This window comes from Cygnus olor, chromosome 11 (assembly GCF_009769625.2).
Source record: "Cygnus olor isolate bCygOlo1 chromosome 11, bCygOlo1.pri.v2, whole genome shotgun sequence".
Taxonomy (NCBI): Eukaryota; Metazoa; Chordata; class Aves; order Anseriformes; family Anatidae; genus Cygnus; species Cygnus olor.
In genome coordinates, this window is record NC_049179.1 from 17,944,728 (window position 1) to 17,968,263 (window position 23,536).

Here is a 23,536-nt window from a genome sequence, read left to right on the forward strand (position 1 = left end):
TCCACACTTGCACTGTCTAAGCTGTATGCATTGCCCAAGATCTGGAGGCTATTTGGACATCTCAGATAAAAGCAAGGAGCACAGTGAAAAGAGTCACAACTTCTTCCTTGCAACCCATGCAGGCCTCTTGGGAGGGTCCACGGCGGGCAGCGTAGACACCGCTCCTAGAGTCACATCTCCCAAAGGCGCACAGGCAGAAGCGCTCTGCACCACCGCCTCCTGGACTTGGATCCGGGTTCCTATGAGTTCAGATGTAAAGCTCCTAGAGAGCTGGGGAGAAGTGTTTGCTTTTCCAATTAACGTCACGTTTAGCAGGAAGAATGATCTTCAGAGACTTTTCATTATAGTGAAAAAATGACATGGCATGCAAGAAGCCAAGAAACGTATGACAAAATTCTCGCTTCTGATGTGAAACTGGACAACAAAACACTCGCATTCATAGGAACGCAAGTTACCAGTAGAGTAAAAGACAAACACTATGAGTTAGAATTATCCTCTGCCAATGGTTGCTCGTTATTCAGAAAACCTATACACTACCACTTCCATATAGTATCAGTGTAAGAGATGACTTTCTAAGAAAAAAAATGAAAACTAAGCCCGAACTCAACATATGCTTTCAGCATCTATCAGGGTCTTTTTTCTTTTCTTTTTTTTTTTTTTTTTTACATGAATGACCACAAATTAAAACAAGGTTATTTTACGAGTGACGTCACATCTTCACGTACCAACCACCCCATCTCAAAACATCACTAAAAGCTGAAGGTTTCAGTGCCAGCATTACATTAACACTCAGGGAAAAATGCGCAGAGTATAAATGCTTTATACCTTAGGGGCTCCAACTATGAATTGAATAAAGAAGATATAGGTGTGCATGTAGAAAAATATTTTGATATATTCCTGATATATTTTATGAAAGTGCTTTGAAATAAGACTGACTGCACTTTAAATAGTTGACACAGAAAACCTCCAAAAATTAACTCTAATAACTAAGCAGATCTCTACATTCATAACTAAACCTACAGCTTTTTTGCAGGTCTTACACTTTAAAATACATTTACGGAAATCACGAGCACAGTAAGAAGTTTTAACAAAACATTTCGTTTCAAATACCAAATTTCATAATACCTAAAAACTGCTGGTCAAAGATCCTAACTGTACATTTTTAGATGCAAGGCACATCTTGCACCACCTCTTTTCAGGACAGGGCTTCAGTCCTTCAAACGAATGGCTAAACGCATGCTATTCTTGACTAGTGGGAGTCTGGGCTTTACCAGGCATCTTATCATGAGAACAGGCTCTCATGAGATTCCCAAACCCAATTTCTCAACCAAAAAGACTCAGATAACTATCTGAACATTTGCAATGCTTATCTGCTAGCTGCTTTTCTATTCACTTCTGCCTTGATGTTTTGTAGCCTCCACAACAAATGTTTGCCTAAAGAGAATTTCATGGCTATGCAAGTTAAAATTCCTCTGCACACAGTTAATTTAGAGGGAAGTCTCTACTGTTTTTTTCTGGAGAACATGGGACTACATTTTCGTGCTGTACACATGGTACATCCCTTTGACAACAACGACCAGCACCTCCTACACAGCTGCATGACCAGCAGTACAGTCACCATGAGGTTTGCCCGTAGCTCGCATGCACAAATTGCCTGAAAAAGAGATCATTTTCCTTTGTAACTCAACTATGAAGTGTTTGAACTAAAACACGATTTGTGAACACTCTTTGTCATGATCTTCTAGATGAGCAACTTATTGCCATGTCACAGCTTCCCACCTTTCTCAGTCAGGCACAGCCCCTTACACAGCGTTGTTTTATTTAGTAACTTCATCTTTCCTGACATTCTCCTAACTCACTACATTTTTCTTTACTAACTAGTCCAGCTGTCAGAGATTTCCAATAGAAAGATAAAATATTTAGCCTAAAAAAGTTGAATATCATGTGTTTTGGCTCATCTCAATGAGGAAACAGTGTTTTGCAATGCAAGGCAGCATTTCATAATTAGAAAATGAGGTGCTCTTCTTCAGAGGCAGGTATCTTGCTAATAAAAATACTTGGGGTACAAAACCAGAAAGACAGTGCAGCAGCTCCTAACCAACCTGCAACACAAGCTACGTGCTGAGCCAGCCTGGCAACTCAGGGTTTTTTAAACCATTTCAGACCCACAAATACAGCGCCAGCTGGGAGAGGGCAGATCGCATGTTTAAGCTTTATAACGAAGTGAGAAGGTAAGATACAGCAACTTCTGCAAAACACCTCCTAATGACAGCCCACACAACCATTACAGAGGCCAAACATATCAACTTCCCACTCAGCAAAGCTGCCAGAACTCAGCTCAAAGCAAAATTTATATAAACCGAACAAACAGTATCATGTTCAGCTATCATTTGACTGCCTTCATTTGAGAGCTGCAAGTGCAGAGGATTTTGAATTACCAAAGAAGGGGGAAATGCCCCTTCACGCCCTCACAAACATGACCATCCTTCTGGTATCCCCTTTTGAAACTTCTTAGTACTCGAGAACAGCTCTGCAGCCATAAGAACTTGCAGCATTTCAAGATGATCTTGGAGGCCTTTTCCAACCTTATGACTCTATGATTCTATGACAGCTTCTTATCCTAAAAAGAAATCAAAGCACATAACTGAATGCTCTTAACATGAACTCTGCTTGCTCTCATCCCAACTGCCATGAACTTTGTTAGCATCTTCCTGTATTCCTCTTATTCCTCCCTGTGTCACTAGATCACAAGACTTCACTGCAAAAACATTACGTGAATTGAGCATTAGTATAATACACGGAGACACCTGCAAACAAAACTGCCCTTCCAAGTTCAAATTAAATCCCGACATAACAATAAGCACATGGTATTATCTCACTACAGGCACACTAAACAGAATCATGTGGTGACCACTATGTGCATGTTCACAGCTATCACGAGTAGCAGTGCTTCACTCTCCGTGTTTCTAAAATTTAAGATTGGGAAGGAGGAGTTTCTGTGAGCATGCAAACAGTCTGCATATATATTAGACGTCAATCAGATGGAAAAGGCTGGCACATCCATTACCATCTATTTTTTATTTTGAGGAAGAGACAAGCTTATGGAACGTACGATTTCCAGTATTTTGTTCTTAAGTGTGCAATGTTAATGGAGCCAGCAAATTAGATCACACTGCTCTTGCACCCAAATACACAGAAAGATACTATGATAAAATACAGAGGGTGGTGCAAACACAAACAAGTGCTACATGAATAAAAGCATTACCTAAGAGCCAGCTTCTCCCCTTCGGTATTTTCAAGAAAATTCTAAGAGGATTTGCAGAGTTAAAGATAAGGACCAGAAGAGAGATAACAGATGGCAATGGAAGGAAAACAGCATATAACACTTGATACAGTACATTCAGTACTCTGTACATTAGGAGAAAGCCAGAGACAACTTCCACAGGCGCGTTGCTTGGTTCCCAATTTATGAACAGTAGCATCATCAAGGGCTCATCACATAATATTTAGTTTTGTATCTACTGGCCTCTATTTTAGCACCAAGAAGCGAGTTATTCAGATCCTGTCATCCAAACCTTGAGTATTTATTATCGAGACAACATCCCGAGCTCTCCTGGAAGCAGTACTACTGTAGAGCGACAGAGATGGAGATGAATAACCAGCGTAAAGGAAATGTGTACTGGGTTGTCTTAAGATCTCGCATGCTGGGTGTCCTGATTCTGAGCTTCATTCCCATTTCCCCCTCTCCACTGCTGGATGATGTACACCAGGCCAAAGCCTGTTAAACTTTTTCATTCAATTCGTCAAAGGTGCCAGAACCTATCAGTGCCCTTGATTTCTTTGCCCAAAAAGCCCAGCCACTTGCGGGTAGGGCGAGGAACAGCTCAGCAGTCCTGGCTGACCACCTCTGAAGGAGGCTTCCCTGGCAGACCGGGTGCTGCAGGGACAAAGGGAGCAGCTCAGCCTCCCCATCACCTCGCCTCCGTCCCAGTTCCTCATCCCACAGAGAACCAGGCAAGCAAAAGCCATGCCTTCAGTGCTAGATACCTGAGAAAGCAACACATTGCTTGCAAACCTTCAACATCTAACCATTTGTGTGTTTGTTTTTTAATGAAAAACTCTCTAAGCAAAAATAGTAAAAAGCCACAGGGAAGGCTTTCCCAGGCAATGCACTGCTGTTAAGGTACAGCCTCGCGTACCAGCCTCGGTGCCTTGGCAGAAGCACTGCTGCCCAACACAGATATTTCTGAGCGAGCCACGTGTCTTGGCCTACTCCAAGGACGAGGTCTGACAGTCCACAGCAGGCACCCATGATCCGTATTTCTGTGCTCCCACAGTTGTTTGTTCCAGAGCTGGAGGAAAACTAATAATTCCCTGGAAAATGACAGCAGGCAAAGGCAAAAACCCAAGAGCACGTCTTGATTCAGGGTTACAGGGCTGCAGGAGAACAAGGGAACAGCTCAGTCTGCATCTGAGAGCTGAAAGGCGAAGACACTTTGCATCCAAATGACAAGGCTACCAACAAACATGCACGTAGGCAAAGCTGCTAGTCGTTAGCTCTGTTTGGATTGTGCAGGAAGGAGACGTACAAGGGAGACAGAACGGTCATAAACTTCTGATGGAAACAAAATTCATTTATTTCTAAACAGGACTCCTTCAAGACCACGTTACAGGGGCAAATACCTAAACAGTACTGAACAAGTATGTAAACAGTGCAACCCGAGGTCGCCAAAGCATTGCGCGCTGCCTTTCCTGTGAGGCTACTTCACAGAGTTTAGTCTTTCAGTGAAGTCAGGGCCCTCAGATTATGATAAACGACTCATCCCTGGCCATGAGATGTCAAGTCCCCAGTACACAGTTCCAAAGATTTGAGAAGGACAAACTGCAAGGTTATCACGCACGGGGCCGCTTTTACCCAACCCGGGTCACTCCCAATGGTGAGCAATTACAACCCTGACCCATATCAAAGCTCATCTTTTCTTCCGTGGAGAACATGGGGGCACAGAGGCAAGGTAGAGTAGTCTAAAACACAAAAACAACAACAACAAAGGACAAACAGACCATACCAGCAACTGCAACATGGTCTACACTGTCCTTACGACCAGTCATGAAAATGTGGGAGCGCTTCCACGACAAGCCACACCAGCCCCTCCATAATTGCACTTCTCCTTCCCAAGGTCATCTCCAAAAGCCCTCTAGGCTAGCTGGTATAATTCAAGCTGCTGTAAATGATCTGCTCTTCAAAATCTATAGACAGATGACTATGTATCTACATAGATAGATGCGTATCTATGAACCCCTGACTACAATGCTAGCTAGTTCTCATGTTTATTGTCTCTGTTTGACCAGCTGCACCCAGACATGCCGTGCTGGGTGGAAAAAAAAATACAGCTGTGTATAAAGCCCATTAAGGAGAACAGACACATTTGTAATTACCTCCAAGGCAAAGATTCCAGCATACAAAAACATAGAAGGGCCATGTTTTGCTTTGGTGTTTTTGTTTTGTTTTGTTTTTAATTTGTTTTCAAAAAAAATAAAAAGCGCTCAAGTCAGTCGCAATTAAAAAAATTCCTGCAGTAGCTTAGAAACAACAAAAATCCAGAACAATCAATAATATCATACAGGATTGTGTTTTTTTTTGTTGTTGTTTTTAAATCAGCTCACTGCTGCTGAACCACATACACAAAATTTCTGCCCCAGACATAAATGAGGGCAAATGTATGTCATGCAAAAAAAATGTGCAAGACAAGGAATTGGTCAGACAGTAGAATGCAGATAAAATGTTCTTTATGGTCAAAACACCGATCTCGTCTGGAAGCATTGAGGTAAATGTGTACATTACGGGGGGAAAAAGTTTCACGTGGAGATATTTCAGAAGCAGATGCAGTCAAGATGCACTAGGACATCTTTTTCCTAAATGGGTGAACTGAAAACTGCGTGCAGGCCAGTAGCTTATGCACAATTTCCATGTGCAACCAGGTCACAATTCCACGTATCTACACTGACTGAACTCGGCAAGCCACCAGCCTTGGCCCTCTCAGTGTCTTCTCACTCTGAAGGAGAATAGTCCATGAGCTTCCCCTACGGGCTCGTTGCTCAAATGGAAATCACCTAGCAAGCACAGAACAGAGGCTTAGCTCATACTAGATATAAAGAGAGATTAGAAAATCCGGGATTTCCCCCATATCCTTTCAGTACTCATTTAGACTACCATGGGCAACAAATGAATTTAATTTCAAGAAAAGATAACCACAAAATAAAATAATGTATCTTCCACATAACAAAAATAACTAACAACTGTTATGGGTTTGTTTAATAATATATAATGTAGGAAACTAAGAGTATCTTCCTTCTTTGTTTCAGCTCAGTTTCACTGAATAGCTTACAAAACCCCCAAAGAACATGCCTGAAACTGCAAAGCCACAAACACATCCCTCCCCACTTCCCTTCCCAAATCCTAGTCCCTAATGTGCAACTAGGTAAATCTCAGAGAAGGAGAAAGGAGTTTTATTAGTAGAGGGCTCAGAATTGGAGGGCAACCGCTGAACACTGCCTGGAGCTAAACCTCTAAAGTTACGCGTTGGCTAAGTGTGCCTGCCTTTGATCGGTACGGTTCAGAGTCCGCTTATTTAACCTCGACAGGAAGAGCTCACTTATGTGGTGCAAGATGAGCTCTTTCCTACACTTTCTTCAACAGTTTTATGAAACTGGCATACTGACAGGCTTTGCACATTTCCAAACATTAAAAATAGCTAGGCAAGAATTTACAAGTAGTGATATCGCTGCCGAAAGCTCACAGAACATCTACCTCCCAAATTGCTTTTCTTTTCCAAGCCAGGTCCACAACAGATCACAAGTTCCAGTATCAAGGATATCTCCTCAACTAAGCCAGATAAGCCAGCAATCTCATAAAATACTTAAGCAGCAAATGCTTGGTTGAGCACCCTACCAACATAAGCAATATAGAAGCACAGAGAGAATGAGACTGAGGAGGCCCTTCCAGAAGAGCCTATACACTCCAATTTCTTCAATGCTTTTAGAAACCTTAAATGAAAACTGCACGCCCAAAATTCCCTGAGACATCTACAGCAGGATTTTGGGGATGCCTGGGAGCCACTTCAGGGCCATACTAAACATGTCTGCAGCCTACACTTATGCAACACTTCTGGAAGCGAAGTGTTGATCTGGCTGACTCTAAGAAAAAGAAGATGTAAATACAACTATACACAGGCTGGGGTGGAGGAACAGCCAAGTCTTTGTCTGGTTCTACCGCTCGAAAGCTTTCTGTCTGTTGGGTCTTGAAGGTGCAAGCTTATCAACTCTGTGCCTACACTATGCCCTAAGTACTTAATTCCTCACATGAAAACTGATTTCTGCTCTATATTCCATTACTTGCACATTGCTCATCATCAAAAACTAACATAATCTGCAGAATCTTTTGTAGCAACTTGACATCTCATTCCAGTCGCTATTAGCCAGCCTTTCATAGCCCACAAGCCTCTCAAGTCATCTCAGCTTACTCATCCCTTAAGGCTTTTCTTCAGAGACATGTGTCTACATTAGTGGATATGAGTCACAAAGAGGCCCTTCACTGCAACACCAAAAAGGACTAAGAACTCATCCCTTAAGGCTTTTCTTCAAGACATGTGTCTACATTAGTGGATCTGAGTCACAAAGAGGCCCTTCACTGCAACACCAAAAAGGATTTGAATCTTAGGGAACCAGATTACTTCTTATCTTTAGAAGTATATCACTGCTTACTTTTGTAAGAAATCAGAAGTGGTCTGGCCAGATTTTGCTCTGAGGAGGGCAGCTCTGCTCAAACCCTACCTGCCCAAACAACATGCGTGTTGCCTCCTTCGCCTCGCTCCAGGACAACAGCCGTCAGCATTTGGAGCTACTCAGCACATTCAACCAGCAGTTCAGCATTTATCTCTATGCCGTAAAATGCCTACCAAATCTAATATGACAATTCCAAAATATTTTCTAGCAGGAAAAAAGCAAGATGAACCAGCTCCCCCTGCCTTGCCCCAGACAATTCATTCCTGTTAAGATACAACTCTCAAAGGATCACATAAAAACAGGAAATTAGTTTTCCTCACCATACTTCCCAACCTTTTCATCAGTTTCCCATATCCGGCCAAATAAGCCTTTCAGAGTTTTTCTGAAGTCACAAGCCAGCTTTGAGATCCCTACTGTTACTGAAATTTTCTCTACTGGAAAATCTGGCCACCCGACATGTATTAGGCACACCAGAATATGCACGATTTTTGATAGCTGCTAGGAAATTACCATTTACTCAGCATAAGGTTAAGAGGATGAAATCCTAACATTTGCTCAGATAATTGAAATATCAACTTGTTTGGAAATAAAATGTGGTGGTTTTTTTTTTTTTAATTTTAAAGCAGTGCGCACAACCCTTTACCTTGAAGATGACCAGAAAAAAGTCGGGGCTGTTCGGAGGATGCTGATCTATCATCAACTTGCTGCTATCTGACACAAACATTTTCACTCTCCTACAGCCAACAAATGAGCACCACAGAGGATGTGCTTCCAGAGATTGCCATCTAGGCTAGGCTAGGCAAATAAACTTACATGTGGGCTTTTTTGGTCTGTTTCCACATTACAGCAGTTTTTATGAGACTGCTTACAAAAAAAAAAAATACACCAAACAATTGTGCTTTATGTAGTAAAGGGGAAAAATAACCAATTATGTTTTGAGACAAAGACAGGAAGAACAGTAACTAACACTGCAGCTTTACTGGGCAAGGGAAGACTGCAGTACTGTGACAAGGCAATATACTTGACCAGGTAACATGCTGCTGGGGAATTTTGTGAGACTGTTGGCTTAGCTGGCTTGAGGAGATATCGTTGATGCTAGAACTTGTGATCTCTTGTGGACGTAGATTGGGGTTGAAGTTTACTTTTTTTTTTTCCCCTTTTAAATTAAAATTGGGAGGTAGGTGGTTTGTGAGTTGCCATCAGCAATATCACTACTTGCAAATAACATCCAGGATCTCCAAACAAAAACATTTAACTTACATGTCGAATTAAAAGGGGATGTGGCACCAGCTTTAAAAAGCTTACTGATGGTAATTAGGTTTCTAGTCCTAAACAGCCTCCACTGTTACAGCTCAAACAAGCGGCTTTAACTGAGTTGCTCATCTCTTTGTGTTCTTGTTTTGATAGAGGCTCAATTATGCTGGCGACAATGGCCTGTCTCTTCATTTTGCTGTGAATAGGAAGCAAGGGTGCCATTGTCACCCGGCTTCAATTCAGTTACAACAAAGGGGTTTGAAGTGTCGAAATAATAGGCTACCTAAAGTAGCTGGAAGGAGGAAGCAGGGGGAGCCGGGCAGTGGCCTCAGGCCCCCTCCATCCAGCCTTCCCTCATCTCAGACCTGTCGGGTGCTGGCTGCGACCAGCACCATGCCAGGGGCTGGGGAAGCAGGATCCAGCCCACACTGCCAGTGGCGAGGGCCACAGACAGGGATTTGGGCAACACGGTGCACAGCTCTGCCCATGCTTCACGGCTGTGGCACAAGAAACACGGGGCAGCTGTGTGGTTTGCTGCTGTTTTATATGAACAAAACCAGAAGCCTGGCCCTTTACCGTGTGTGAGGCGGGAGTCAGGGAAGCCAGACGAAGAGATGTGGGGAGGCAAATGGGCGGCAGTAAATCAACAGCGGGTTCAAGAAGAAAGTTATTTTGTTTACAAAAAAACAGGACACTGCATTACTGAAACACAGCATCAGTTACCCCGAGATCGCAAGGAGTGACAGAGGCCTCGCAGCAGAGGGTTTCTGCAGCAGCCATCCCCTCCTCCCCCTTCTGGGGCCTCACTCATAAATGGCTGCTGGGGAGCTCCAGCGCAGCGCCCGTGCCTCGCTCGCGCAGCCAGAGGGACGAAACTTGCCTTAATGGGGACTGCCGACTTCTTGCAGCCACCCATTCTCTCTCTTCTCCCTCAAACCTATTGCTCGAGCTGAAATTTGGGGCGGTGGGACGACTTCTGGGGGCTTGTTTACCAGCAGCGCCTTGAAGGCGGCGCCATCCCGAGGCTTCGGCAGGCCGCGGTTCGCCCCACCGCGCTGCCAGGCCGCCCCTCAACGGGCGCCTTCATCCTCCCTCCGTGCAGGGGTGCTGAGGGAAGGATCCAGGGAAGTAGGTGTGTAGAGAAACAATCCAACAGCACACGATTTCAGGGAGAAATTATCACCTCAAATTTTGCTAGCTTAAAAGCAATGAAGTTTTCCTACGCCTCCCCAGCTTACGCGCACGCATAGGTAAATCGATCAGTCCTCGCATTTGTTTTCACGTTATTTGCAGCTCAGATTGCCTTCAGAACGTTTTAATTAGGCAGAACGAGACTCAAACATGCCATAACAATATCGGTACTAATAAATCCCAGGCAATACAGTATACTGTTTGTACTTACGAAGGGAATTTCCAAAATGTTAGGGAAAAAAAAAAAAAGGAAGAAATTAAAAAATGTGCTTAATAGCAAGAAAGACAGGAGGGAAAAGAACCCACCTGTTATGCTCAGTACTTGCACAGATGTAGCTATGCAAGAATGAGGCATGCTAACTCCCCCCAAAACATTTATATTGTTTGAATAAACTTTGTCCAAAATCTGAGTATTTGTCCAAAAATGGAGTAATGAATCATAGCTGGTAAAGGGGCGAAGGCCTAACCAAGGACTTGTTTCATTATCAGACAATAAGTTAACTTAGTGAAACTGTCACCATCAGTGTGAGTTACTCATTTCTGACCCTCCTGTTAAACAAACCTGAATTCCTACTAAACAACCAAAAAATCTCCTGCTAAACAACAATTCAGGAAATTTAAACCCACTCCTTACAAAGCGATTTAATAAAGGACTTACTTTACAGCCAACTTTCCAAGGTAAGTAACACCCTTAAGAACACAGTTCCTTATTCCAAAATTGTTAAATTATTCTAATGTAAAATGACAAAAACATCTATTTTCCATTTTCCTAAACAGCCAAAGGGGCCCACAGCCCAAACAGCATGCAAGTGAGAGCAGTCATCTGACCAGCTCACAAAGCCTGCCCTGCTGTAGTTTATTCAGATTACTCTGTGTATGAAAAAAGGAAGGATCACATTTACACCAGAGGAAAAATAACCCATGCGTATTGCAGATCTAACCCAAAATCCCAGAAATGTTTTTATCACCGAAACAATTTTCTCTCTAGACCAGAAAAAAGGCCTTGAGTAAACACAAGTTTGAACTTGAACCAAACGGATTAAAGGTGCAGATATTTCGGTGACGTTTCATACAACCCTGCTTGTCCATCAAATGTCCACAGAATGCTGTGAGATGGTGCAAGATCCTTAGCAGCGATGATCATCATCGCACAGGCATTTCAAAAGACAATGCGGTTTCCAAACTCCCAACCAATTACCGCCACATTTGACCCACCTAGCTGTATTCACTTACCAAAGGAAGGAGTAAAAGTCCTAAGAGATTACTGTTTAATCCAAGCATGCACCTTAATCAGCACAGCTTCACAAAAAGGGAACTCAAAGGCAGGAGGTGTGCGCCCACTCCCACCCCAAATCACTTCTCAGGTTCCATTCCCCCTCATCACACATCCGTGAAACCCTGAAGACAATTCTTTCCCCCTGTAGTCATGCCCTCTGAAAAGCAGGCATAATGCTATCAGACCCAAAAACACGAACCACAGCTGGCATCTCTCCCCAGAATAACAGCTTGTAAAATATTTCAAGAGTTGCCTACGGAAGTCTGAAGAGCATTTGGTGGGAGCAAGTCCCACTAGCATTTGACAAAAGCCATTTGCAACTGCTGCTCCCCGCAGGTGTGATCACAAGGGTAAGATTTGGCACCCCAGGAGAGATGGTGGGACCCGTAAGCTTTGCAGGAGAACGCCTCCTGATGAATACTCCAGCACCAGTTTTCTGTGGGCACGGTTTCCATTCACATTTTTGGAACAGTTTTAATTAAATCAGCACTAGCAAGGACAGAAAATTCTTGGACCAGAACCATCATACTGAACTCTTGTGTATATCATCTGTGCCTCGTGCAGTATGGAGCATTTCAGCAACGAGGAAGAAAACATGCACAATCTGCTAGGCAGAACACGTTTCTTCTTCTACTGTATCTTAACTATATCATTACTTTAAAGAAAATAAGAGAAATTGGGGGCAGTGCCTGTTCAGCTGCTTGTTTGGCCTGATTCATCTCAACTGACTTTGTGTTTGGCCAAGACACCAAACAGTTGCATGCCCTGAGCCAAGCTAATGGGCGCTGACCACATGTTGAAGTATAAACTGACACCAGTACCAGAGGGGTTTTTACACCGATATATACGTGTATATATGCACGTTATATGGGCGTGAATATGTAAGCATCATGGCACAGCTTCAGTGACCAAAGCAAGGTCACAACTTACAAACAAAGAGCTGCTTTTATGAGAAAAAAACACAACCAAGAGGACTGACCTCCCCACTGCACTGGCTTGAAGCTTCTTTGTAGGCATGTAAGCCTCCGATCATTGCTGCACAGTATGTCCTTTTAGGAAACAACCTCATATGAAGGAGGTTGCTTGATTTTCTTTAAACTCTGTGTGCCTGCCCCAAAATTAGCATTCTGGCAGAGGTATTAGATGCTGAAAGTCTGGACAACCTCAGAGATAAATGAAATAGCCCACTCAGGTTACAAAAAACTTGGGAGCATGGTACCTCTTTAAAGCTCCGCAATACCCTGCTTTTTAGTGAAAAAAGCAGATCAAGCTTTTTAGATAAGCTCTAAAAACAACCAAATGTGTTGCTTGTACATACAGCTCTTGCTCTAGTTCATGGATCAGGTATTTTGAATATGGGAAATACGACAATCTAAAATGGTCCTTTTCTGTCATAATCTCAATTCTCCAGTGTCTAGCAGCACAGAGATCCACTTTTTGTCCTGAAGGCTACAAACAATATCCACACGTATGTGCCCCAACATCAACACACCATCCACTCCCCAGCAGTGTGTAGCTAACTTCAGGCTTCCAGTACAAAACCAGAAGCCACAAACGGCAAGTACCAGTGATCGTATCTGGCAAGAGGAAACTCGGTCTCAAATCTCAACAATTCACCAAGACCAAAGACAACGTTTAATAACTTGTTCAGCTTGAACCAGAAACTCTGGAGGAGACAGCTTCCATTTAGTGTTCATTAAAAACATGAATTTTGCACCCAGACAGAAAGCTCTTTTTTTTTTTTCCTGTGGTGTTATCTCAAAGTCTACTGTACAGGCAGAGCACCAGCTTATGACAAGTAAAACAGCTTTTGTACATTCCTCGTCCACTTAAACATCATTATGTTACTTTCCTGCAACACCGCGATGATCAGAGCCCTCACAAAATGGCAAAACAAGTGACAGGCAGGAACTTCAAACTCCAGTTGCCCTGGCGAAGTACAGTCATTTAGGTTTGTTTCATTGCAAATGAGTTTGTCCAAAGTAACCACTACAAATCATATTATGTTCATTTTGGCAGGAAAAAAGAAAGATACAAAAATAAAAGCAAAGTAAGGCAGTTTCCATCTCCCTCAAAAATAAGAACAGACTATTTCCACTAACAAAGATAAAGCAAGCAAAGACAGTTGGAAAGAATTAACTTTTTGTCCGACTGATAACAAACAGTAGCACCAAAGGGGTGTAGGTTAGGAGCCGGGCTTCTCTGCAAAATACTGGACATATCATAGGCAAAAACCAAGCTTGAGTCTGGTGTTTGCTATGCCCTAACACGCCGAACCCCTGAGCAGAGCTCTTGAGTCACAGCTGGAACTTGAGTTACTCCATTTCGTCTCGGGAGCAGGGCACCCAGCTGACGGCTGTGTGGACACTGCTGTTCCCATCTCTTCACTCACTTGTTGGTCCACTCATCACCTCTAGGAAATACGTCAACCTTGTACTGATCAGTGAGACTGCAGGCATCACCACTCGATCTGGAAACACCTGTGTGTGGCTGAGTTTAAAATTCAGCGGTATTTTCCACAGCTGAAACTGGAAAGGAGAAGCAGGCCACCTTACAGACAGAGCACACGCTTGTTTCATATGGAAAGAACCGGTGCCAACCGAAGCCAGTTCCCCCTCTCCTGGAGCACCCAGCTGCTATCAACAGGCCTATTCACAACCGCGAAGTGTCGTACGTTCTTACAGCATTTGCTCAAGACAAACACTGACGTATGGGGTTCTTTGTCTGTGTTTGTTTTTTGACTCAAGTTCTCAGCTAAATGATTTTCCTGTGTATGACAACGACAGGCCAAACAACAGCAGCGGAATGAGTTCCCTCTCTGCATGTCATTCTCTAATGCAGTCAGAGAGCTACCTCATAACGTCATTACATTCACCTGTCAACCCTGATGATTTTCCATGCTTTTAGATTCCTCCAGGAACTCCTTGCCATCCCCTTTATTTTTCTCTTCTATCCCATCACAGGGGAGATGCTCACTTCTGCCTTCTCAGTTAACTCCTACTTGGACAAAGCTCTCTTCCAGACACTTCTCACACGCACGTGACCACGAGATGCTCACCCTAACACACTGGTGTGTGAGGAGATAGCTCACACCCGATGCACTACAAGACCTGGGGTGCCTGCAGCAAGGAGGTTGCCCTACTGGGGTAATTAATACCCAGTCCCTCTTTCCCAGTGCAGTCCAGTACCTCAGCATGCTGTGGTAACAACAGCAGGCAACACAAAAAAACTCACCACCTGTTTTCCTATTTGGCTTGAGAAACGCCCGATACGTACAATAGTTTTTGCGATTATCACAAACCAGTTTTACCCCAAACTGTCAACTCTAACAAGAGTAGGTGTGGGGGAGGGAGGGGAAACTTCCCCAAACTCATTTGGGCACAGTATTTAGCTGACTTAATTTGAAGCTGCTTTTCCCTTCAAAACACTCACGCCTACTCAGCAAACCGTAACCACAGTTGACTCAGAGGAGGAGGACAGGCTCCTCAGCTTTTTTTCTTCCTGTACAAGAGAAAACAAGAGGGCACAACACTCGCTGCCTCCCTCCTTCCTCCCAATCACAGCCAGCTCAAACAGCGCTCGCTCGTTAGTCGGAGCCAGGAGAAACCTCTTTCGGGGATACAAGCAGCAACAAAACCTCTGCTCTAATGGTAAACAAGCATCCTCAGTTCGAGTACGGGGAGGCTACGGGTTGAAAAAGCTGTACGGAAAGCCAAACTGCATGTCATTCCTCTTCCCACACACATACAAAGGGCAGAAGCAGGCCACCCTCTCCTTCCCCCTTTCGAGGTGCCTCACGCTGACACGCTCGCTGAGGCTAGGTTGCAGTGCCTGGAGCAGCTTAAAACGGACACGGGGCCTCGCGAAGGCGGGGAGCGAGGCACCCAGCCCCCCTCCCTAATCGCTGCTTTTAAAAGCTCGCACTCCCCGGCTCCTCAGCGCTCGGTCTGCTTCGCCCCTTTTGTTGTTGCTGTTTGTTTTCGTGACTCTGAGTACAGAAGGAGCCAGTCTGCTATAACCACACCCTGGATTTAAAAAAAAATATAAAAAAAATGCATAAACACAGACTGATCTACATACATGCGTTTCTTTGAAAAACACATCCTTGGCACAGGAGCAGTCTCCACCTCTGGGGAAGGAAAACACCACCTCCACTCCGAGAGCTGCAGCGCGAGGCCGCGGCCACAGCCGGTCACCTGGAGCAGGCCTTGCACGGCCAGCCCATCAGGAGCACCAAGCAGGAATCCCACCCGGGCGTTTGGGAGACATCACAAGCCTTTTGGAGGCAACCCTCTCAGATCTTCATGCAAAAGGAACTCTGAAGTGCAAGAAAACTAAAAACCACACAATAATTACATCACAGAAACCTCCCTTCCTATGCAGTAGGCTTTCAGTCAGCAGCGTATTACTTACTAGGAATTAGGACCGCTAAAAAGAGGATATCAACATAGCTTTTTCTGAGGATATGAAAGTGTTTTCCTTGTGCTAGATTTCAAAATACTCCTGAGATAACCACTTTTAAGGCAGGGGAAAGGGGAAACGCAGCTATGCCGTGGTACTGTGTGATCTCAAGCTGTTAAAACAAGCAGCAGGAGCAGTGAGGAACAGTTCCTGCAGACTTCATCTCGTCCCTCCCTCACTCTAACCCCCTGCATTAAACCAGACCAAAGTACAAGAAAACATCTCCAGGTGTCTCAGATTATCGATTGGACTCAGGAAAAATAGTTTACGAAGCTTTGATGCCCCGTCACACCGGACTTGCTCCTTGGTGCAGCTGATCATTTATTTGCTGCAACACTGTGTACTGCGCACAGAAGCTTTTCAATTGAAAACTCACCTTCTGACACAGCTTCTCCCTAGTCAGTACTTTTACACCTCTGGAAAGTCACTAGAATCCCCTTTTTCTAGCACTTCTGACTTTGCAGTGCTTTAAAATCCACACAACAAATCCAGCAGAAGCATACTACTCCCATATGGGGTGCAAATCCTGCCCAACCCCACTTGACTGCTCTTTTAACGGATTTTTGGATTTTAATAACTGCTGAAAAATGTACTGCAACTAGTCACATCTACACTCAGATCCCCGTATAGAGAAGGGCAGGCAGCACAGCCCTCTTCTCGGGGGTTACACAAGGAGGGCTTGCATAGCCAGGAACTTGTCATCGTGCCCTTGCAAGACAATGCGACCCTGCGTGAGGTCACAGGGGGATGTCCATTTCGGCAGATACTTAGCTCCCAAGCCACCAAAATAACTTACTTCGGCAGCACAAGGTTGCATGATATCACCAACGCAGCATCTTAAGGATTTCCATCCTGATTCTTACATGTGGTTAAGTTATTTCAGCCAAAGCGCAGTACACAGGGAGAGCAGCTGATTCCTAAAAAAAGTCTGTTTGCCTATTACCAACAAAGATGTATTCCAACACTGTATTTCAGCTTAACAACCACTACTAGGCACAGCTATGGTCAGAATTTGCGTTATGAACCCTGCTTTAAGAAGTTTATTATTTAGTTTCATGGGACTTCTTTGGGCTGTATGTTGCTCCATAAAGTCCTAGCCCAGAAGTATTTTCAACCCAAAATCTTTGGTTTAAAGATCTGTCATACAAGTTAAGCCATGTACAAGAGAAGCTTTTGGAACAGCTTAATACCGTTCTGATCTTGTGATTCTATTTATTTATGATTATAAAGTCAAACTCAATGCAAAAAAGTAACCATACCTGACATTTGGAGAAGTAGATTAAAAGAAAACAGCTCTTCAAAAGGTGTTGCACCGCCTAGAACAAGTCTTTTGAATTAAAAATGAGCGAGTGGGCATCCGTATAATATGCCCATTAGCCGTATGTAGTTCAAGTACTTACTTCTGCCTTCCTTGAATATCTCCCTGATTTTGAATGCAGCATCACTTCGCTTTGAAGGACACGGTCAATGCTGTCTGCATTTACTTGCATTGTTTTTCCCCCCAACATGTTTCCTAAATCACACCCCAGAAACTCAGGAAAACATACCAAGGCTGGAGGGAATCTCCTGGATCTCTAAGTCTCACAGTCCCCACCATGGCATGGAGTAGGTTACAGCTTGTACACCACCTTGCTCCACTTTCAGAAGCAACAAAACCTTTCAAGTTACTCTTAGGAATCCTCTGACAGCCCAGAGTTATGTGAGCTGTGAAAGGGTTTCTGAAGAATCATCCCCAGTAACGGGATGTGCAAGGTGTCCTGAAACTTCAGGATATTTATTATCAAACATCCTTTTACGAACAAAAGGATTCAGAAGTCTCTACCTAACAGGCGACAGCCCTGGAACTGCTTTCACGCACGATGGTTTTCCTGGATTTGTGTGTTTAAGGTAGGAGGAGCTGTTGGAGTTAATATGCCCTTAATTACACTGCTGAGCTGCTCATCATTACCAGCTCCAGTTCTGGCAGCAGCAGGTCTCCACCGAGCAGATGCTTGCTGCTACTCGGCGATGCTGAGATGATGAAGCGCACTTTCAGTTCCCCCCTGAATGAAGACAACGCTACCAGAAAAAAAAAAAAACTCAGTTAACTGACAAGCTCCCGTCTACTGCCCTCCTCTTCCCCCCTCCCTTGCCCAGGTTCTTCCTGGATGGGGTACTGGAATCTAGAGAGAACGGGGTCATCACCAGGTAATGTAAAAGAGCAGGCGACGTGCTAATTTCAGCTACAGAAGAAACTGTTCATAGAAAAGGGAACCAATACAGAGCCTTACAAGTTTTGAGCAGTTGGTGGCTGCAAGATGCACAGCCACGTGTTCAAGCTCAGGCTTTTCGAAAGCCACTGAAGATTTACAGAGCTCGTGTCTCAGGCTCCCAAAGGTGCCTCTATGCGCTGCAAGAGACAGGCAGCAGGGACTTGTGCAACAGGTAAGAAAAGCACATCGATCCCTTACCCGGAACACGAGGGCTGCTATCTCATCATGCACACATCGCCCGTGTGTGGTTTTAGTTCTGTACCAACAGTGATCCCTAAATAACATACAAGAACAAATGAGACCACTGGCGGCTCTGGAAGGATGACATTCCTAACACTGGCTCATGTGAGGGCGTGCAACACGAAGTGAAACTCTACTCAGCAACTGAAACCAAAGAAACTTCGCGATCAAGGGCTTCCAGTCCTGCAAATCACAACTTGGCACATCAGGTCCCCCAATTTCCCCAAATCACTTGCCCAAATTAAAATGTTCAGATGAGGCCAAACCGAAGCCAATAGTTCTCCACAAACACATAAAAATGCAGCACTTAATTCTGCACTTCCTTTACAGCAGGGAAAAACAAGACAGAACCAAAACCCACAAGTGCCCATTGCATCAGTTTTCCAACCCCAGCCTCTCACTTTCACACAGCTGGACACAGTTACGCAGCAGACACCTAAAGCACATTACATGGCTCTTCTCTAGGAACGGCCCCGTGAAACACACTGCCCCCTTACCTGTCCCTACCAAAACCAAGCCCAGAGAGTTTAGATCAGGAAGTTCAGGTGCTCAAACTAGTGATAAAAACTTCAGTTTTAAAAATGGAAGCACTAACAATTTATTTTGTTATTTCTAATTGCATACTGAAAACAAAACCCTTCATAAAATAATTATTTTGAACACAGGAACAGTCGAGGCTTTTCCATAAAATGTGACTGCTTATACGGAAAGGCTTCCTCGGGGACTTAACTCTTATGCAAGGGGAAAAGACAGTCAGAGTTTTTACATTATTTCCTGCAGCCAGTTGTGCTAAGTCAGTTGTGTTAAATGTCTGCATTTCCTAACGCACACAGTGAAGGAGGAAAAGATTTACCTAAATCTCATCTCCAACAGAGCAGGGGAGTCAGGCAATGCTTCAACTACCACCTAGACTGCTGTCAGCTATGGCAATGTTTCTTTATGGCCTCACCCAACAGAGGACGCCAGCCGGCTCGGCAGCCAGAGAAGGGACTTACCGCGAATGCGCTCGGCCCCAGAGCGCAGCACGCGCGGGCAGTCCCACGGCCATCAGAGCTTTGGGCAGGCTGAAACTGTGTGGATGAGGAAAACGCACTAACACCAACAAAAGGTAAAAGAGCGACAGCAAAAGGATGGACAAGCACGCACCCCGCAGCGGCGACTGGGCGGCCAAGTGGCTGGGGAAGACAAACCCCTGCACGGCCCCGTTGGAACGGGAAAGGTTTGGCTGCGGAGCGGTCATCAGGAAACGGTCGAGGAAACGAGCGGGTTTCTCTCTTGAGCCCCAACAGACTCGTCAGGAAGCACTCCAGGAAGCAATGCAGAGCTGCCGAGGCAGGAGGCATCCCCTGGCCAGTGGGGGGGAGCTGGTGCCTCCGGGGAGCAGCGCAGGGGCCCTGGCACACGGGGTGCCCTGAGCCCCCCAATGCGGCCACGTGCTAAAAGCCTCCACTGATGAGGGACACATATCTCAGCCGACACACAACGGAATTAAATTTGAGGGGAAGAGAAAAAAAAAAAAAGGAAACCAACAGAAACAACATTTACAGTCTATTTCCATCTCTCTTAGTAACACAGGACACCTGTTATTCCAACAGCAAGCAAGACAGTGCACTTCAGCATCAGTATTTTCCATTGTATGCGTTTCAGAGTCTGCTATTGCCTTAAGGGAAATGCAACAGCATTGTTCGGGTATTGCACAGCTGTGTGAGCCATCCAGCCCCCCTGCTTCGCCTCCAGCAGCGGTGACAGAAAGGCAACACTGGGATAACTGAAGCCACCAGGTATGCTTCCACGCGTACCAACTGTTGCTCCAGCTGCTTGCCGGGCAAAGTGCTGAAACGCACCTGAGATGTTTCACGTTGACGTTTATCAGGGTCAACCTTCAAGGGGAACGAGGCCACCACAGCGAGGTACAACAGGCGAGCAGAGCACCTCGGCAGCTTTCGAGTCAGCACGGAGGCAAAGCAGGCATCACAACTTTTTAACCTGAAAACTGCTTTTAAGAAAAGTAATCACAACACCACCTGCAATTTCAAAACATCTCGAGCCCATTTTCCAAGTGATTTGTTATTGATACGCACATACGCATCACTGACTCATTTAATAAATTTAGGAAGACCAGAATGGACAGGTACATAGCAAAAGCCAGCCAATCCTCACGGACTTGTACAAGCGAAAATCTAGACACGAGCACAGCAGCCCTTCACTAACAGATTTGTTATGGCCAAAAAGATGCCGACCCCTCTCTCCAAGGCTGCCTCGTGGGCACACACAGCAAGCAAGATTCTTGCAACAGTTTCTTAAATAAATCGATAATAAAAAGACTCACTCTCTTTTTTATAAACCACCCATTTTTGGCCTACCTTGGCAATAAAGGAATATCATAATATACAACACTACAGTTTGTTGTGTCAGGATTTGAAAAGCTTGATATTTAAAGGACAGCGTACCAAAATTAGAACAGACCAGTGGTGTACAAACCCAGAAGGCAAGCACTGAGGTTATCAGATAGCTGAATAAATGTGGCACCGCTTCTAATACAATCATAAGGGAAACTACAATTTGGGGGGGAAAAAGGCTAAGCAAAGCTGCCTACAGCTCTGGTGTAAAGCCATCATCAACAAAAGGCTAAGCTTACCAAAAAAATAAGAGAATCTGTAGTATGCATCAGAAAATGAGAAATGATGAAGTATGACACGTGCAGTGGTCACCCCGCAGCTGGAACAAGGAGAAGCAAATCTGCCAGAAAGGAGTTTCTGTCGGTCAGAGTTAATAACTTGGCTGGGTTTATCTCGACAAGCAAAATATTTTCAATATCATCCGATGATTATTTGCTTTATGTATAATTTTTGGGGTATCCCATCTCAATTAATTATATGGCCTCTAATTGAGGAACACACAAAGTCCGACTACATGAGGCACAGCATGTGGCTTCTCTAATCCATCCTCATGTTGCAGGTTGACTTGAAGTTAAGGCTACACACAAAAACATTCAACATTAAAGCTCGGCTCTTAAATGCTTTGTGTGAACGCAGCAATACCCAACTCTCATTAACATGCTTGCGGTTGATAATACCGAGTAACTGGCTGATACTGACTTAAACTAGCAGCCTTGCTGCTGTCCTTTTGGGTTTAACTACAAGCACTTTAGGCAGCTCATCTTCCAGAAATGAGAAATAAATTGATTTTTTTTCAAAAGGCAAGCACCAGAATCAATCCAACACCTGTAGCACTGAACTGCTACTGACATTAAAACTAATAACACCACAAAAATGAACACAAATACAAAGATCCATTGCTATCAAGTGAAACAAGCTACTGGGCTCACTACACACAAAAGGGAACAATACTTAATGACATTTGATATTTAGAAGGCCAGAGAGTTCAGGGGTTCTCAGCCCCTTGAAAAAATAATCAAGGATAACCCTCGTAAAACAACTCAGGACAATTCTATAAAATCTCTCTAGTGCAGCAAAGTAGTTAAGGCGGGCTTTTTTCTTTTTTTTAAATAATTAGGAGCAAGTCAACAGGTTGGAGAAGAGGGAGTAGTCATCTGAAGATCGACACTGGCATTAAGCTACGCCCCCATGGAAGACGGGTGTGAGCCAGGTGTTTCCACCTCTAAGACAAACCTTTCCACACCCTGGTGCTGTGCTGCTAACCCCAGCTGCAGAGGGCACGCAGGAAGCGGTGCTGTGCCCCAAACCCAGCCCCTCCATGCAGGGCACTTCACATCCATGCGTTCCGTTACCGAACTGCCCCAAATCACAAGCATTTCTAGGGACCTCTACGATTAAGGCTAAACCTCTCCGATCCTTTCATCTCACTGCAACTTTTTCCCAGAATAAGGAGCAAACCTTCCGCACATCCAGGGAGAAAAATACAAGGACAAGAAAATAAACACAACAGACAAATATTCATCTCCTGCATTAGCTTGTCACAAGCCCTATAACAGGCTGTTCATATAGCAACTAAAACATACCCTTTAACCTTAACTCCTAGCAACACAGTCACGTCTCTGAGAGCAGCATCTCTGATGCTTTAAGGACTATGCGGGCTTGAGAAGTCAGTGGAAAAATATCTATGCAGTGCAAGGAGTCAGTACTTCTTCATTTCTTCTGTCCAAACTCTGCAAATGATTGCTGTAGTTGAGGATTTTCAGTTTGGGCCAAGCAAAGAGGAAAAAAGATTTGCAAACACCTCAGTGTGAAAAAACAGCAGGCCGGGTGCGCCAGCCAGCCACCAAAATAAACCCTCGATAAAGTCTGTGATTGTTCCAAGTAATCCATCAGAGCAGAAAGCATTTGAGGAACACCCGCTCGATAGCTCAAGATTCAAAGAACTGAACATATTACTGTTTACATTACATTCACTTGGTTTTCAGTTTTTTGTTTTTTTTTTTAACTGCTGTACTACAATAAGCAACCTGATCGACTCTGATCAAACTGCACTTCTTCCCCCCCACCCCTTTAACACAGACGTGCTCTGTGCAGCCATCCTGTACTCCCGCTGCCTTCGCCCTCGCTGCACGTACCTCTCACAGGTTTAAGACAGGTTGAAGACACGTGAGGCCTCAGGGTTGACGTTCTCCTTTCAAAGCAGGGGGGCATTCTGAAGAGCACTGGAATAATCATACTGCACGTTTCTTTGGTTTTGTTCTTAACTCAAATTCACACATTACCCTCAGACAAGGAAGGTATGCAAAGCTTCTTACTCTACAACATCAAATTCTTGAACGTGGTGTTGCAGTAAGAACTGTTGTTTGTATTATTAACCTATTTTTGAATCAGTTACCCACAACTGAACTGAATGCATTGAAATGCATTTCATGTGTGGTGTTTTGGTTCTGTTCCTGGTTTCCAATCGCTCGCCCCCAGCTCTGCTTTTCAGGGAAGTTGGAGGTTCCCCGTCCCCACCACAGAGCCACACATCGCTTTCACTTCTTGCAGTCACTCCAGATGAGTGCTGCTGGGATGGGGCTGGTCCCTCCAGGGATGAGGATGTAAACCAGGCAGTTTTGATTTAACTAGAAAACATTCTTGTGCAGATGAGGGTGTGCAATCCCACTGCCTTGTTTCTT

At 44.4% G+C, this 23,536-nt stretch overlaps 1 protein-coding gene across 4 annotated transcripts in view; it reads right to left on the reverse strand.

Annotated features, from left to right (window-relative positions):
• IGF1R (insulin like growth factor 1 receptor) overlaps window positions 1-23,536 on the reverse strand; it is a 180,621-nt gene that overhangs the window by 94,958 nt on the left and 62,127 nt on the right. Inside the window, exon 1 of one of the 4 annotated variants that reach the window (XM_040569643.1) lies at window positions 15,584-15,707. The exons of 2 other annotated variants lie outside the window; for them this stretch is intronic. Coding sequence is in view for 1 of the 2 variants with exons in the window: in XM_040569640.1 (XP_040425574.1) it covers window position 10,886 (1 nt within the window). In the remaining variant the exon portion in view is untranslated. Of the gene's footprint in view, window positions 1-10,885; window positions 10,904-15,583; window positions 15,708-23,536 lie in introns of those variants that run through there. One more of the 4 variants, XM_040569640.1, reaches the window with a different exon arrangement.